The sequence below is a fragment of the Heterocephalus glaber genome, unplaced genomic scaffold (genome assembly GCF_053883595.1).
Source record: "Heterocephalus glaber isolate CG9 unplaced genomic scaffold, H.glaber_assembly_v1.0 deba00001504, whole genome shotgun sequence".
Taxonomy (NCBI): Eukaryota; Metazoa; Chordata; class Mammalia; order Rodentia; family Bathyergidae; genus Heterocephalus; species Heterocephalus glaber.
Genome location: NW_028258324.1, coordinates 14534588 through 14551992, shown reverse-complemented (window position 1 = coordinate 14551992; position 17405 = coordinate 14534588). Strand labels below are relative to the sequence as shown.

At 35.0% G+C, this 17405-nt stretch overlaps 1 protein-coding gene across 8 annotated transcripts in view; it reads right to left on the bottom strand.

Moving 5' to 3' along the window:
* The window catches only part of Armc8 (armadillo repeat containing 8), an 88839-nt gene that overhangs the window by 29175 nt on the left and 42259 nt on the right, over window positions 1–17405 (bottom strand). For 7 of the 8 annotated variants that reach the window (XM_004834308.4, XM_087186207.1, XM_087186208.1 and 4 more), the window contains 2 exons: window positions 16776–16976; window positions 13828–13923 (listed from right to left, as the gene is read on the bottom strand). In XM_004834308.4, coding sequence (XP_004834365.1) covers window positions 13828–13923; window positions 16776–16976 — 297 coding nt within the window. The remainder of the gene's footprint in view (window positions 1–13827; window positions 13924–16775; window positions 16977–17405) is intronic. The other variant, XM_004834311.4, reaches the window with a different exon arrangement.

The following is a 17405-nucleotide window of genomic DNA, read 5'->3' as shown; positions in this document are numbered from 1 at the left end:
CCTGAAAAGTCCTAATTCTATACAAGACAGGGACCAGATAATTCTATAAAACTAGCATGGCCTCAAGCCAACACTGTAGCCCCTTCCCAAAATTAGTAAGGGTAATAAAGAACCTGGGAAGAGGGAATAAGGTCGTGAACTAGAAATAAAACAAGTGGGTAACCAACCTAGTGGATAAAGCAGTGAAATGGAATGTTATCAAGTGGATTTGCTGTATAATTCTGAGCAACTCACTTTCTCTTGGACCTTCAGTAAAACGAGGGGAAAGAGCAATGATTATTTCCCATCTTTTGTAACCAGCAGGTGAACAAAAAAATCAATCTGGGCAAAACTATCATGTTGTCAAAAATGGGAGTTTTATTATTAAGAAAAAGCTATTAATAATCTTCCCAGTGAATATTCAGGCTCAGATTACAGGACAGTGGAGAACTGTCAGTGTCCAACACCTGTAACACTAACAGAGTGTAGCTTTGTATTTTCTTTTTATATTTTCTAGGAGTGAATGGTGCCTGATTTTTTGGAGTATATGTACTAGGTGGCTGATAAACTTTTTTCTTGAGCCATGTCATAGAACAGTAGGGCTACTGGAGGTATCTTCCCTTTGGGTACCTGTTGACCTTCCTTCTTTCCCTCTTTTTCCTTTTCCTTTTTGGTTCTGGGGACTGAACCCAAGGCTTTTGTAGTGAGCTATATCCCCAGCTTCCTTCTTATTTTATTTTCAAAGAGGTTCTTGATAAGTCACTAAATTGTGCTTGAACCTGTGATCCTCCTGCTTCAGTTTCCCAGAGTGCTGAGATTACAGGCTTGCACTACCCCATTTAGTTCACAAATTGACCTTTCTTAGACAACAGTCTTTCAAAATGCCTGTAGTAAGAGGTACAGATGTTCAACTGAACCGTGCTAGGGTACTGGAAGGCACACTACCCGAGTGTTTAGTTAATTTCTCCATTAAGATTACCAGTTATGCCTGACATGGTGGCGCACATCTGTAATCCCAGCACTTGGGAGGCTGAGGCAAGAGGACTATCTCAATTTCAAGGCCAGCCTGGGGTACACAGTGAGTTCAAGGCCAATCTGAACTGAATAGGGAGATCTTACCTCAAAAAAACAAACAAACAAAAAAGATTACCAGACAGCAAGAGGGTGAATACAAAATAAGAATGGGAAGCTAGGATTCCAATTCAAAAGGGTATCCAGAGAGGCCATGTGAATGAGCAATATGGTCTCACTAAAGTTTCACAGCCTTGAAGGCATTTAGGTCATTTGTACATGAAGAAAAGGGACGTTATATGAATAAACTGACCAAAATGTGCATTAAAATGTGCTTACAAAAGGTTTAGAGATTCAGAGAAAAAAATTTTCACATTAGCGGGGAAGGAGCTGGTAGTGCCTACTGCTACAGTCCCTTGACACATGATGCTCTAACAGCGCACCACATAGCTTTTTTAGACTTGTGACTGGGAAGTCAAGAACAATAATACATGTTCTCTATGGTGCCTTTTAATGACCTTGATACCATGTTCCAAAGCCTTGATATGATAGAAAGTCTAAGTCCTAGCACCCTGTAATGGCATCTTAAGTCCTTCAAGAATGAAAGAGCAATGCCAAATGGAGCTGGAAGTTGTTCTGCCTTATATTCTTACTCCAAGGTTCCTCAGTCATAGCTCCACAAATATGCAATACTGCACAGCTGGCTTGATCTTCTTTTAAAAGAGCAAGAGAAAAAGAGAGGAGGAGGAGGAGGAGGAAGGAAGGAAGGGAGAGAGAGACAGACAGAGACAAAGACAGAGAGACAGAGAGAGAGACAGACAGGGTGCCCTCTGTTACACAAACACTGTGCCTGGCCAGAAAGGATATTGATGGACTGAATCCTCACAGCGGAGGAGGCCATTTTTCTTTTTCTGGTCTACTAGGGCCTGGGCTATAAACTAATCACAGAATTAAATTACTACATCCTAAACTGATCAAGTTTCAGGTGAGTGGACTAGGTACTGTGTTGGTGTCTTCAGTCTTCATGACTACATGCTTTTGCTAAGCACTGCATCTCTGGCACTGCAGCTCTTGTAGGAACAGACAAGGATCTACTGGTAGGATCAGAGCCAACTGTTCCTAGGATAAGAGACCCCGATGGCCAGTGGGAAAGGGGAGCAATCAGCCTACAGGTCACAGGGAAAAAAGTAGAACCCAGATATTACTAAGGTAGTGGTTCATGGTACACATGACAATGTCAATAATTTGCAAATGGCCTTCAGATATAAGGGAATTTCCCTGCCCTCCAAGAACTCCAGTAGACCTATAACTTAGTTGTGATCAAGACACAAACTATCTTTTCCTCAAGACAGAGATACAGTCTTCAAAATTAGGCAGAACTATTCTTCCACCATGACCCAGCAGGAAGCATTCTCTAAGTAACAGAAAAACTGCAGCTTGGACTTGGGACTATATTCAAACCAGTTCAAGCAAAACCAGAAAGTGAACCCAGGCCAATTCTTGGTGGTGTTGGTGAACTCAGACAATTCAGAGTGGGTAACTGGAGGTGGAGAGGGACAGCAAAGAGGTCATTCTTTTAACATCAATTATTTATGCCAACATGTGTAACAGCCATACAAATACAATTAGAAATGGCCTTCTGTAAAAGCTTCCCAGAAAAAGTTCTAATGAAGTATAAATGATAAGAATACTGGCCAGAAAGAATAAAGACTTGGAATTGAACAATGAAAGTCAGCAGAAGCAGCCTCCTATGATTCGAGTAGATAAATTATCAATCCCAGAAAGTCTAGTTAAAGCAGGGGAAAAACACTCAGCAGCCAAGCAGGGTGAAGAAAAGATCAGGAGGAAGGATCTGCTGGGTGTAGATAATAGTGCTTTGTGTTTTAAATGTCAATACAGATAAGTCATACCAGGGGCCACTTATTTTAGGGTCTAACACCTCACCTTTTTTTTTTAAGAAGATAAGCACTATGAACATGAAATGTCATATCAGTGCAGTCAAGAGGCTGGTTTCAGAAATGGAATATACTGAGGAGGAAAAAGAGGGGTTCATAGATTCACAGAACCAGCAGAGGCTGGAAGAGATCCACTGCCAAAAATAGAAAACAAAAAACAAAAAAACATTTTTAAGCAAGTAATCAGGTGATTTCTTAAGATGACCACAGAATACTTAACTAAAGGACATGGTGCTATATACATGAGATTCTTGAGCACCTAATATTTATAATTCCTCAGTATGTCCTTACTGCATTTCTCCTTACTTAGGAAAACAATACAAACAGAAAAACTCTCCAATACTACATAGTCTTCTATGAATCTAGCAAGGGAAGCTATAGTATTTGCTCTTAAACAGATTCAGTGAGAAAAGCATTTCTCTTACAACATTCTTCTGCATAGCATGAATGACAGCAGATATAACTATCTTAAAATATCAGATCTGTTAATTTTTGAGTTGATTAATGTTAAAATCTGAAGACATCTTAGAAATAGTCTTATCCAACTTCATTTAATCACTGGTATTAGGTTAGTCAAACTGGGGCAAAGCTGGAGTTCTCTCGGGTTTTTACTTCTAGTGTTAAGTCTTCTACTCACTGTGCTGTATGGATGTGATTTTTTCCTAATCTTAACTTTGCAAATTGGGGTTGGCGGGGAGAGAAGTCTATAAAGTTGTCAGTGCTGTAGAAACCACAGATTATATACCATATCCTAGATCTATAAAGATTTGTCTACTATAGTAGGCAAGAGAGGTCATCATGATCCAAGTGAAAAGACAGGAGGGAAAAAGATACTTCACAGAGCCTCCAAGAGAAAAAATGGCAAGTCAATGATTCAGCTTTAGTTTGGGGTACAAATGGCAAAGGTCAGACAGGATGTAAGCCCATGAAGGAAATATAAACCAAGAAACCACAAGATTGAGTACCAATGACTTTTTAATTCACTTTCTTTATGATTTATCTCCATTTTAGAATTAAGCCCTAGCCAGCAGATATGCTAAAGGGAACTAACAAATATTCTTCTGCCCTCAGGCTACAAGCTCCATCCATCTGTTCTGAAGAACTACAGGCTTTCTCAAAGATAGTTTATGTAATATCTTTGCCAGAATTCCAAAGACTTTCTATATTCTCCTCTAGCACCTTTTACAGTAAACATTTTATGAAGTATTTCTTTCTTCTCTCATTCTTCTGTTGATATCCACTCCCATATTCACACCAAATCTCTCTAACTCCATGGTCTTAGGTCAGCAGAAGAATGTTTGAGATCTCCCCTCAGCTAGAGAACTGAACTTAGTCAACATTTGGCCTCTCCTGCTGGCCTGGAAGCTGGAGCAGTATCCCTTCACTTTGGAGGCAGAGACAGAGGGGGGTTCTTATGGTAGGTCCATTCTTGAGCTTCTATATTTCATTTTTGCTTTTAAATCTCTTTAAAAAAGATTTAATCAAAAACAGATTTTGATTTCTATTTCAGTAGTCTCTTAATTTTCTTTCTTTTTTTGATTTGTATTTCAGTAGTCTCTTAATTTCCCTTCCTTCCTTCCTTTTTCTTTTTTTTTTCTGCAGGCTGGGGATGGAACCCAGGGCCCTGTACATGCCAGGTAAGTGATCTATCATTCTGCTACATTGTTAACCATTTTTTATTTTGAGACAGGGTCTTACTAAATTGCCCAGGCTAGTTTCAAACTTGTGATCTTCCTGCCTTAGCTTTCTAAGTAGCTGGGATTACTAGTATGCACCACCATGCCCACCCAGTCTTTTAATTTCCTTAATAGCTGAAAAAGCCACTCATAGTCAATGTTTAGAAGACACATTCAAAGAAACTTGATCTTTTCTGTACTTTGGGGAAAAGTGGAAGTTCTTTCAACTCAACTTTTCCTTCCTCTAAAACTAAAATTATAAACGTTACTAAGTCAGAAAAATTTACATTGTATAACACACAGATTGAGGCATCTATATTTCTTCTTCACATGAGTTTTTAAAATTTTAATTAAGTTCAATTAGAGGCTAATGAGCTACTGATATTTTTTTATTTTTAACATGTAAATAAAACCATTATATTATAATTACGATGCAAACAACAGAATTATAAACATCTCTCCATCTCTTCCTGTTTGTCATCTCCTCCTACTGTGGACTGTCCCAGGAACTGTGCAACCTAATGGCCCCTGCTCAGCCTATCTCTCCATAGACACAGCCACACACCTCACAGTGTTTATTGTCCTCCAGATTGGCTGGCTAAATTTTTATATCCAGACATACACAATTTATTCAACAAACACAAGTTTAATACCTATAATATTCCAGGTACTGTTTTTATGTAGTTTATATCATAGTGACAAACATTACAGCTTGACAAAGGGGCAAACTATTAAAAAAAGATTCAAAGATCTCAAAACATTGCCTCAAGTTTAAATCTATTCCATAAGGAGATTGTCCACAAAATAAAATGCTAAAATACTACCTCTATATGACACCATTAATTGGGATATTTCCCCTTTAGAACAATAATTTACAACAGTATCACATCCAGATGGTACCCTTAGAAAAACATTTGAAATTGATGTGTAAAAAAAGTCAGATATGGAGCTTCTTCATTCTATGGGCCAAAATCTGTGAAACAGTTTTAATATTTTGGAAGGAGGAAGGTAAGAAAAATTTCAAATAAACTTCTTTATATGAGATAGGTATTTTAAGACATTCATAATAACCTATTTAAATTACAGTCATATCTTAATCATATCTGAGTATATCAATCATCTGACTTTCAATGTGGACAAGACTTTTTAAACATACATGAACACTGGAATCGCTATATACCAATTCAGTTTCATCTTCCTAACTACTTTATATCATAAGCATTCACAAGGTACACACCAATCTTCTGCTTTGTTTCTAGGCACCCAGGAGGTATATCATAAATATATCATAATAAATGGGCAGATAAATTAAAGTATTTCATTACCTAATTAGTACCAAACCCTAAGTGAGAGAAGTGACATGTGTTCTCAATCTGATATGTTGCAACCAGCTAGTACAAACTATTCAGCTATATATCAAGTTCTCCCAGCTCATAGCACTCTCCTTTTCACTCATATCAGACCAATCATGCACTTTTCTGTGAAATTTCTTACCATTGTATGTCATAATTTGGATCCGGTAATGGTATTTAACTTTAAGTAATGTATTCGTTAGGAGCACAGGCTTTGGAATCAGAGAGACTAGGACAGGATGTAGATTCTATCACTTACTAGCTGGTAGCCTTGGTCAAAGTGCTTGTTTCCTGGTCTGCAACAGCTATCTCACAGGGCAGTCTGAGGTTTAAGAGAGATAATGTGTTAATGCTCAGCACAGGGCCCAGCACATAGTGAGTGCTCAATAAATAGTGGTTATTATGTTTATGTTGAATTAAGCTTCAAATAGATTATACTTTGATGTAAGTATGTGTATTATATTTTTTCATGTCCCATAGCACCTAACATAATGCTCTATAATTGGCAAAACCTTAACAAAATGTTGGCTTACTGAATGGACTGGATCTTTATTTTTCTCTTAGATATGGCATCTTATTCAAGCAACTCTGCTAATAAATACACAGAATCCTATACCATTTATCACAACAGAAAGCCATAGTTTTTATCAAATTTGTCTAGAATCTGTCACACACCATAATCATTCAAACAAGGGAATCAGCACATAGGAAACAATCCTGTGACAATGTCGTACTGTCAACACTTGCTAATGCTTTTCTTCAGAAAGTCACACATCCATCCTCTTGCTGCTCCCTCTCCTGGCTGTGGTGGGGCTTCATTTCTTTCTATAGTCCAGTACAGAGGGGCAAATAAAAGTATAGTTTTTCACCAAACTGATTTTTGATATTTTCTATTTAACTATGTGGTATTAGTACAAGGTGAAAATTTTTTATGTGAAGTCCAGAGAGCAAATATTTTAGGCTGTGGGGAACATATGATTCTGTCACAACTACTCAACCTGCACTGGTAGTGCAAAGCAGTCATAGATAACACAGAAACAAAAGAATATGGCTATATAGGAACAAAACTTTATGGACGCAAAGCTGAGTGTAATTTACTTTTTGCATGTCAGGAAGTATTTTTCCTTTGGCTTCCTCACTTTCATTTAAAAACGCAAAAATCATTATCTTGCAGGGTATAGAATTACACAGATAATGGGTACTAACAGGGTGTAAAACTTACAGAACCCTATGGTAAACATTTTAATAATAGAAAAGTATAGTAATGGTTCTGATTCTTCACCACAGACTCAATTTTTTCAAGGTCTAGCACTGTAAAAACGTTTAATTATTCAAGCATTTCATTCATTTCCACAGAAAATATTCTTGAAAATCCAATTATATCATTCATTTTATTAGCTTTACAGATTCAAAGATCATATATTAGCCCATTTCTTGGTTTATGACATCTGTGTCTTTTAACTATATTATAAACAACTAATAAAATAACCTCATACTTTTAAAAAATTGTAAGTCAATGGTTTAAGCAACTACACAGCTACACAAATAGTATATAACAATTTTATGTCTCCATTTCATAAAACCGAGATTAAAAATTTGTTACTTTATTTTATAAATACCTCTATTATGTATATAGCATTATCACTCCCACGTTTGCTTCTTTCAGTATGTTGAAGGTCAAGGATCTCAACACTGTAGGCAAGTGACAAAACCTGGTCCTGTCATGATTATCTCTTTAAAAATACTTACCATCATGAATGAATGTTGCAGGGTTCATTTAAAATTCTTTGGTAGGTCAGCTTTAAGAAGATAACTAACAATTTAGCCACAGATCAAGTTAAGGAATTATTAATTCTAAATGAACGTGTTGCTATTCATAGCAAAGTTAAGTCCTAAAGGGTACTGATTCTGTGGAAAACCTGCAGTGTTCAAAGTTATTTGTTTCAATTGTAGGCTAAAGCTTTAGAAATAACTCCTTAGATCTGACTGCATGATAGAGACAAATACAGAATTTTGATGCTCTCCCTTTTAAATGACCATTTAGAATTTTCAAACTTTGTAAAATATTGAAAATAAAATTAATGGTACATTATGTTATTATTACAAACTAGTATTTAAACTAAGCTGTAACAAATGACAAAAATGTTCAAAGTGAATGCTTAGTAAGATTTATAGATAGCAGAAAGCTATTTAAAAAACTGATCCAAAACTTACAAATATATTTTTAAAATTTTATAGCATTAAAAATACAGAAAAAAATTTACATTTGTTGAAAATGTGAAAATATTTTGGGATTCAGTTTCATAGGAATGATCATCCTTTGGAGAAATAATTTTCATGACAACCATGGACAGTAATACTTACATAACTGAGCTAGAATTTGGCTTCTTTACTTTTCTCAAAACATCTAACATCTATAATTTTAACCAACTACTGATGTGTATTATATATTCTATTTAATACCTAGTAAAACAAACAAAATCACATTTGGTAGTTTGGAGGGCATGCTATGACAATAAAGTTTTGAAAATCAGTATTTTAAAATAAAATAAGACAAAAACATCTTGTCACTAATAACAGATATTCCAGAAAGTGTATTTTTGAAATATACCTATTCTTTTACTGAGATGAATAACAATTTTGGAAATGTATAGCATAAAATCACTTTCTTCAGTGTAAACCTTTCTTATTTATACCTCCAATGATGTTCACCTTTACCCCCAATAAACTAAATATAAACACAGTATTTCTTTTATTTTTCCAGTGAAGTCATTTAAGATATTCTAATAAATGCTTCCACTTATTGGTCACCAGTTATGTGGCAGACTTCATGCTAAATATTAGAAATACATTATATCTCATCTTACAGTGACCTTGCAATTATAACTTCCTTTGGTAAGAAAAAGAGGATAGAAGAAAAATTCTCACTATTCTTTGTTGTCTTTCTCTTTCTTAGCTTCCTCTGCCTTTAAATAGTTCAGTTTAAAAAGAAAAAAAACAGGCATGGTGGCGGTACCCAGCCCCAGCTAGCTGGAAGGCTGAGGCAGAAGAATTACTTGTACCTAGGAATTTGAGACCAGCTTGGGCAAAACAGTGAGACTCTCTCAAAAAACAAAGCAAAAGAAAGAAAGGAAGGAAGAAAAAACATCCCACTTTTAGCTATTTTTTTTCCACATACATTAGATAAACCTATGACTGGATGACTTTTCTTCCCACAAAGGACGAAAATTTAAGATTTCATTTTCAGTTATTGAAAATGAAAATAAAAACCATTTATTAAGCATTACAAATGACCCCCTACAATTATTAAACTTCAAACTGATTCAAGGATAGCCCCACAGGTATCAACATGTACCTTTTAACTGGTTTCAAACACTTCTTTGAGCCTTCAGCAAATTCTTAATGGTCATTTCTTACTTTTCCCTGACTTACTCAGATTTTATTACAAATGTTAAGTTGAAAAGCTTTTTCATGGCTCTTTTATCTCCCCTCTCAGCTTGCCCCCTCCTTTCACTCACTGGATAATATAGTTCAATCAGTGTATGTAGAACTGAATTAAATTATTGACCTCTTTAAAAACCCAGATATTCATTAAGCAGGAAGATATTTTATAAAGGTGCAATAATACTTCATGGAACAGCATGATTCCTAAGGGGCAGGCTAATTTCTATAAACCAAAGCATATTTTTATACGCAGAAAATTTAGTCAAGATTCACTCTTGTGAATTCTATAAATTATTTAAATCAAATTAGAAAAGGAAAAAAGTTTCTATATTTTATAACTAAGAAATAATGGTGAAAATTATTTTGAAATAAATCTGTTCTCTTTGACTTATATTCAAGTAAGAAGACATGTCCTCAGGATTGCCTGTCTTTTGAAAAATGGGAATCCCCTGCATTTTCTCTATGCTAAGTATAGTGAAATTCCATATATAGACCAGATATATATTTTTCGCCCATTTAAATTTTCCTCTTTTTACATTCATAAAAAATTGCTAGTGAGGTTAAGAAAGTTCCTGATAGAAAGAGGACCATATATAATTTGATAAGGGTACTGAATAATGCAATATGGTTCATTCATCCAACTGTTCATTTTTTTCATCCACTAATTCATTCAAATATTTGTCAACTACGCAGTGCTGTAGTGCTGAAAATACAGGAATGAACAAAACAAAACAAAAAAATCCCTGCTCTCATGGAGCTTACATTCTAGTTCTTCAAAAGGTATCTCGAGCTAAAATTAAGTATTCAAATATAAGAGAAAAGCTTTTTTAAGGCCTCAGATGCCCCAGGAGAGCAAAGGCTACAATAAGTACTTCATCTAACACTTGTAATATGTATTTTTATCAAAATAAAAACATCTTGGTTAGTTCATTAATTTCCCTAGCATTTCAACTTATACTATTACTAATTTTCTTCAATTTACCTTTTATACTATTTCTGACAAACTCTAGTTCCCTGAAGAGGGTAAAAGAGAAATAATCATTTTTCAATTTCCAATCTAATTGATGATCACTAGGTATCAATCTAGCACTCTTCATAAGAGCAAATTCTGTTATAGAACTGGCTTCAAAATTACAGGAATATTTGTCACTACTGCCTCTCCTTTAGTTAACCATTTCTTGATGATGCCAGTATCTGAAACAGTTATTACTTGACATTGTGACTTCTCTCCTTTTTAGTCCCCTATGACCTGGACTTCTGTTTCCTAATCAGCACTAACATGAAGTAAAAAAGCTATCATTAAAAACTAAACTTCCCTTGACAGGGAGTAGATCTAATGTTCATTTGACATTGTTGTCAGTGCAGTTACTGCTATCATGTTCTGCACTCTTCTACTGAGCTCTCAATTCCATCTATGCTCTTACTTTCCCTAACTACAATCCACTGAGAATCAGTATTAATTATTACAGGTAAACTGAATTCTTTGAAAAGTGGCCAGGCTATAGCTGTTGCCAAGCTCAGTGGTCTTCCATCTTTTCTTGGGTTTCTTCTCCCTCTTCATGTCACAGCCAATGGTAATGCTTCTCACTCTTATCTGCAGAACTCTGCAGCACCACCCTCCTTCACTCTTCTGACAGGACACCATAAAAAGTTAGGAAATTTGCAAGCATGCCTCAGAATGATAAAGGATGGAAAGCTAGGAATTAAAATATCTACTTTGCCCTGCACAGGATACAGAAATATCCAGGGATATTAAAGGAAATATACAATCTGTGTATGATTTTTGCAGTTTCATTTCTATACTTATTCAACAAATATTTAATACTTATTAGGTTCCAGGAACAGCTGGTTTCTTTTCATGGGATTATACCAACACTGCTCCAAAGTAAAGATGGTTAACGTCTAACTTAGAATTCATACTCAGACTTCAGCTTACTTTTGTCTGGTCCAAGGAAAAGGTAGCAAGAAATAAAACATAGCAGGCCTTTACAAATTCTTAGAAATATTAAGATAAAACTGTATGAAGGAGAAGGGTGGTGTCCTTCTCCTTTATTGATACATATACCTCCAATTATCTCTTTGCTTTTGTTTTCTCTTCTTTGTTCTACTTACTTTCCTTAACAGGCCATAGTAGGACATGGGATACATGTTATTTACTGAATTATGTCCCCATTTTCAATTTAAAAAGCAGACCAACTGAATATCTTATCTTTTTCTGCTGAAAATTTTTTATCTTTGGTGGTGGCCAGGAAGCACAGGGGGATGGGGGTGGGGGTGGTGATGGTGTCCATAGTCCTTTAAATTTGTTCCAGAGTATTAATTTAGTTAACTGAAATTCCATCTTGGCAAGCATAAATACTACCTTAAAAAAACAATAATAAACATTGTATTTTAAGAATCTACACCAAAAAGGCATACAAAGTTCATAGGCATAGGATAAAAGAGAAATATTTCATAGAGAAAATAAATTAAAATCTAGCCAAATAATTTTTTTAAAAAATGGAATAGAAATAAAGGCATTCAAAGGAAAAGTTATTTATCATTTTTTATACACTACTAGTAAGGATTTTTCACTCCTAAAATCAGTCTTCAAGCAGATTTTATCACACAATTATATTTTCCATTTTACAATTTCTCTCATCAGTAGATACTATCAACTGTAAATGAATTAAAACATTTAATTTCCAAGAAAATAAATATCATCCTAAAAAACTACATAATTCCCATCACATAAGAATGTCACAGTATTTTTTATCACACAAAAAACTATAATAATTATAACTTATTCTTTATTTATCTTCTTTCTACAGAAATAATCAGGAGTTAGCCTTACCAGGAAATTACACATATTATGAATACAAATTTTAAGAGACTACTGATCAGACTGTTAGGTTGCAAATATTTCTAGAACATGATATCACAAATTAAGTCATTAATTCCAAAACAATAGTTTATTAACAAAAAAGTACAAAGAAGTACAAATGGACATCCTATTTCCTCCCATTATGATCTCTCTATCTGTCTCCCTTTCAGCCCATGACATGGCATTTTGAAGCTGTAAGAATAGGTCAAATACTTCTGTTTCCAACAGGCCTTAATAACCATCCAAAACCAAATCATTGTATTTAAGTTATAAAAGCACCTTCCCTTGTAATGTACTGTATGTCTAAAGTGAAAAAAATAGACCAGTGTCAATACCCATAAATCATGTTTAGACATAGGGAATATTGTATCACTAGTACTGTATGTTTGTCTTGAAGTAGCAATTGACAGCTTAAAGTTTAGAGGTCTCAAAAATGATTTTTATAGATAAGCACTAAAAACACTTCAAAAGAGATCAAAAACCTCTTGTTGGCTGAACTAGATTGAGGTACATAGAAAATATTCAGCTTGTTGTGCTTTTTACACTGATTTTAAATGAAAGTTCCTCACAGATCTAATCTTACTGCTACTAATTCAGTATCTTCAAGGATAATTCTTTTTCAATTTCTTTCAACAAACTTAAAATGTTTTCCATATTTCTTTCTATAGACCTGAAATACTTCTCTGAGCTATGGTAAACAGCAACATGCTGTGATTTCTCTCTCAGTGTTCCTTAAAATACCAGTACAGATGGGGAGATTCAGGTAAATAATGCTCCTAAAGACAGAACATGTGGTTTTACTCACAGATGGTTTTGAAAGCCTTGTGTAGAATATTAGATTAGAAGTGTTTTTGAGTAGTAAGCTTCAGCCTTTGGTTTTTAGAGGGGGCCAACTCAGAACACTACACTTTACTTCTTACATAGTACTATTCTTATAAAGAACATGAGTTCAGTGTTAGACTAGACTGTAGTATTATAAAGGTGACACATTTTTGAAGAGCTGGAAAATTCAGATGACCACTCACTAAACATAAAATCATCATTCCACAAAGATTTTATTCACATTAATCTTGCACAGTAGCAAAAAAATTAAAGTTAAAAAAATTTTAAAAACATAAAACTAAGCCACATATCAAAGAACAATGTACAATAAAGATTTGAACTTCTCAATGGCATTGGAAGGTTATTTCCATAAATAACATTTACAATTCTAGTGTTAGGTCTTTCAAGGTGTCTGAAGCTTCACAGTGCTAGAATTGATTTTTATCAGAACACATGCAAAAATGTGCAACATAATAATCCATATTAATGACACAAAAAAGCAGGCCAGTTATTTTTCATTCCAGCATGGCCATGCCATTCTATGTTCTAAAAACAAACAACCCCCCAAATCCAGGTCCCATTCATTCTTCAATTATGCCTTTTGTCACTCTGCTTTATTATATTCAAACAGTCACTGTTAGTGCTCTTCACCACGACTTTCAGGTTGATGTCACTCCCTGCCTGCTGGCTGTCAGGACTGGGGGACGCCCCTCTCCCAGACTCACCTTCTTCCGGATGTCTTCATCATTTGCTCCAAGAGAGGCATAGAGCTTGAATGCAGCCTGGCGGAGTTCGTGAGCATGTTTTAAGTCATGATCAAGCTATAGAAAGAAAAAAAGAAATGTTCCAATTCAGTCCATAAGTTAAATTTTAAATTTAAAAAAACTGAGAATAAAGAAAAAAATTCATTAACAACTACTAACACATTAATGTTGCCACTGAATTTTCTAGTTATTTTGGGGTTCTGCTCATATATGACTGGTATCTTCCTGCATTTGAGTCAGCACGACCTGAAATGCAGTCTGCTAAGAGAAAACTCCACAACATTTGACACCAATATATGAAAAAAATCTTTGTGAATGTCTTGGCCCTTAAAAATTCAGGATTCTCACACAGCAGTTTTAATGGCTCTGCTGCTTGCTTGCAGCAGCTCTTTGAAATGCTTCCCTCAAAAAGAAGGCAAACTGAGGCCTTTCTGTCTTGAGACTGCAGCTGATAAACTGAATGCAATGATGTTTTCAGGAGGTTTTCCTAAAAGGAAAAGCAGTGTTGGCTTAATTTCAGCATTTAAGAAGCTTATGGAAGGCTGGGGATTTAGCTCAGTGGTTCTGCCGCTTGCCTTGCAAGCTCAAGGTCCTGAGTTCGATCCCCGATACCAAAAAAAAAAGGAGCTTATGGAAACAGGGAACTTTTTTGTGAAAACTCTGAATAAACAATATACTGTGGTAACCATTACTGTCTATTAAGATTATCTAACATATGTTCAGGACACTTGTTTTCCTTCTTGTTGTCTTCTATTTTTAGAGAGTAATTATGTAATGCAATTAATGGTACCTTTCAAAATACATATATGGCTAAGTTATCAATTCTTCTATAAATCTGACTTAACCACAAACTACCATGAAAATAAAATACAGGCATGTTTTCAAGTACTTTTAATGACTATGAACCAGTCTATGAACTATAGAAGGCATAATGGATAATTAAACTAAAAGCCATAACTGACTCATCCAAATGAGTATCACTTTTTTCAAAGGAGTTACCTTGTAAAGATAACATTATTCCATGTTGCAGGTACTGTTCAAAACATTCTAAGACCTTCTTTTGAAACTTCCTAAGGAGCTAAGTGGCATATTGGCTAGAAAAACCCGACAGCTGTATAGCTTCAGCAACTAAAGAGTTTTAAGTTAACTGTCACTGATTGTGGTGTGTGAAGATAGGAAAATCGACCTGGGTAATATCATTTAGTGCAAGAAAAACTCCACAAAATACAAAGTAGAAAATAAAAACTCATTTAGAGTAGCTCTATGGTAATTCTTTTTTTTTTTTTTTTTTGGTACCAGAGATCTAACTCAGGACCTTGTGCTTGCCAGGCAGGCAGCAGAACCACTGAGCTAAACTCCTGGCCCAAGGTAATTCTTAAAGAGTAGTTCCAAAAATGTTTTGATCAAAAGTAGGTATTGATAGATTATGGGAGAAACTTTACAACATACAATACTTATTTTTGGTTAAATACTAAAGTACCCATAAAGTCCTAACTACATTCTAGCCATAATTTACACATTATAATATTGACTTGGACTAATATAGCATAAAAATCACACATTTATAAACAAGTGAGACTTTTCATTATGGGGTATCTGCACTTTTGTGGTCAGAACTCCTTGGAAAATCTACCACCAAAATTAAAGATGACAAACTTACTCAAATGTAGCAACAAGAAGTCATTTAAGAAAATTATTATTCCGGTTTTACTGTGGAGGAAATGAAATGAAAAACACTAACAGCAGGGATGATCTCCTAAATTTTAGTTAAATGAGCTATACAATCTTATGCTAGCAGTTCTTAGAACTATTATTTCCTCACTCTGGTGCCCAGAAAAAACATTCTCTTTGCCTTGTTGGGGAAATAAACTCAAGAGTATTTATGAGGCTATGGTTAGGGTTTCCCTATCACCTCTACTAGGTAAAAAAATACTATGGAAGGAAGAATAGACACATAACTTTAAAATAGAGAGGAGTATACATTACTAGTGCAAATATCAATGTTATTTTAAGCCCTTCCTAAGACAGAAAAGACATATTTTTAATAGTTTACTTTCAACATTAAGTGCTAATGAATTGTTGCCTGATAAGGTTTAAGGAATTCAGAAGCATGGGGAAGATCAAGAGAATGATTATCAGCGAGACCACTGGCATTTAGTCATAATCATGAAACAGTACTAAGCACTCACTAATTAAGAAGCAATGCTCTCTCTACCATGACCTTCTTAAATAAACTTCCTTTGTAGAATCTCTTATCCTTACAGAAATGGATATGCCAAATAGGCTGAGAAGCAACAAGTGAAAGCAATATCTGTCAATTCTAAGGAACTTATATTTTCAGAAAGAGTTTGTACTATTTGTCCCTGGTAGTCCCAAACTAGGTGGTCCTAGGTGGTTCTAGAACAAATGGTGCACTGGCCCTCTCTAGCAGGCCCAAAGCACAGAATGAAACTGAAAAATGCAAAGAGAAGATGGGAAAAGGTAGCAAAAGAGAAAGACTGTAGTGGACTGTAAAATGAGATCACTCAGTTACCTGAAACAAAAGATCACCTTTGACCTAAAGCATGAAAATATACCAACTGAGATGATTCTGTGATTTTGAATAGGATTAGGTGATGCTGACATGACAATACCCAGTTCAGACACCCCACTACTTTGGGGGTTTATGTGAGAGCCAATTTTCTTTTTTTCCTGCTTATATGCTTACTAAAAAATTTCCTGAAAATAAACATTAAACAAATTGGCTTCAAAAATTCACAAGCAGTACCATCTATGTTAACAAAGACAAAAGATGTCTTTATTTAAAAGGTCTTTGAGGTATAAGTGTCAACTGGTTCAAAATTGTGAGCAGTACGAAAAACTTTTTAAAATCCCTCTTTTCAGCTGCTAAAAAGTAAAAGAGAACATACCCTTTTTATATCAGTGATGGCACTCACTGAGCTGGGATACTTGAAATAATCAGCAAGCATGGCAATGAGGTGATCAGTAATGCTAGCGATTCTCTGTAGCTCAACATCTGGCTCAATCAGATACGCGAGTGTTTCAGCTCCTTCAACTCTCTCCTCTAGTAATCTTTCCTTACTGCACATTCGAACCAAACAAGGCAATGTCTGAAAGGTAGGGAGATTAATTATTTGTTTTTTGTTAAAGGCAAAACCTTGATGAAGAGGATATAGTGATGAATCAACTCAATGTTTTGTACTGGAAGTCATGTTTGTGATTATTTCCTGTACTGACTTTCAGAGACAAAAGTTTTTTTGGTTTTTTTTTTTGGTACCGGGGAACGAACTTGGCACCTTGCACTCGCAAGGCAAGTGCCGGAACCACTGAGCTAAACCCCCAGCCCCAGAGACAAAAGTTTTTAAAATGCAAAACCAAACAAAATTCAGTGCAGATTAGATTAATCATTTGTGCTGGCACACTAAACTCTAATTATACCAACTATATTAATAGAAGCCCTAATAAGCTTTGGTGATAAGACTAAAGCTTTGTTGAAAACCTTATAAAACATATTATATCTGATGGTTCTGTGTGCATAT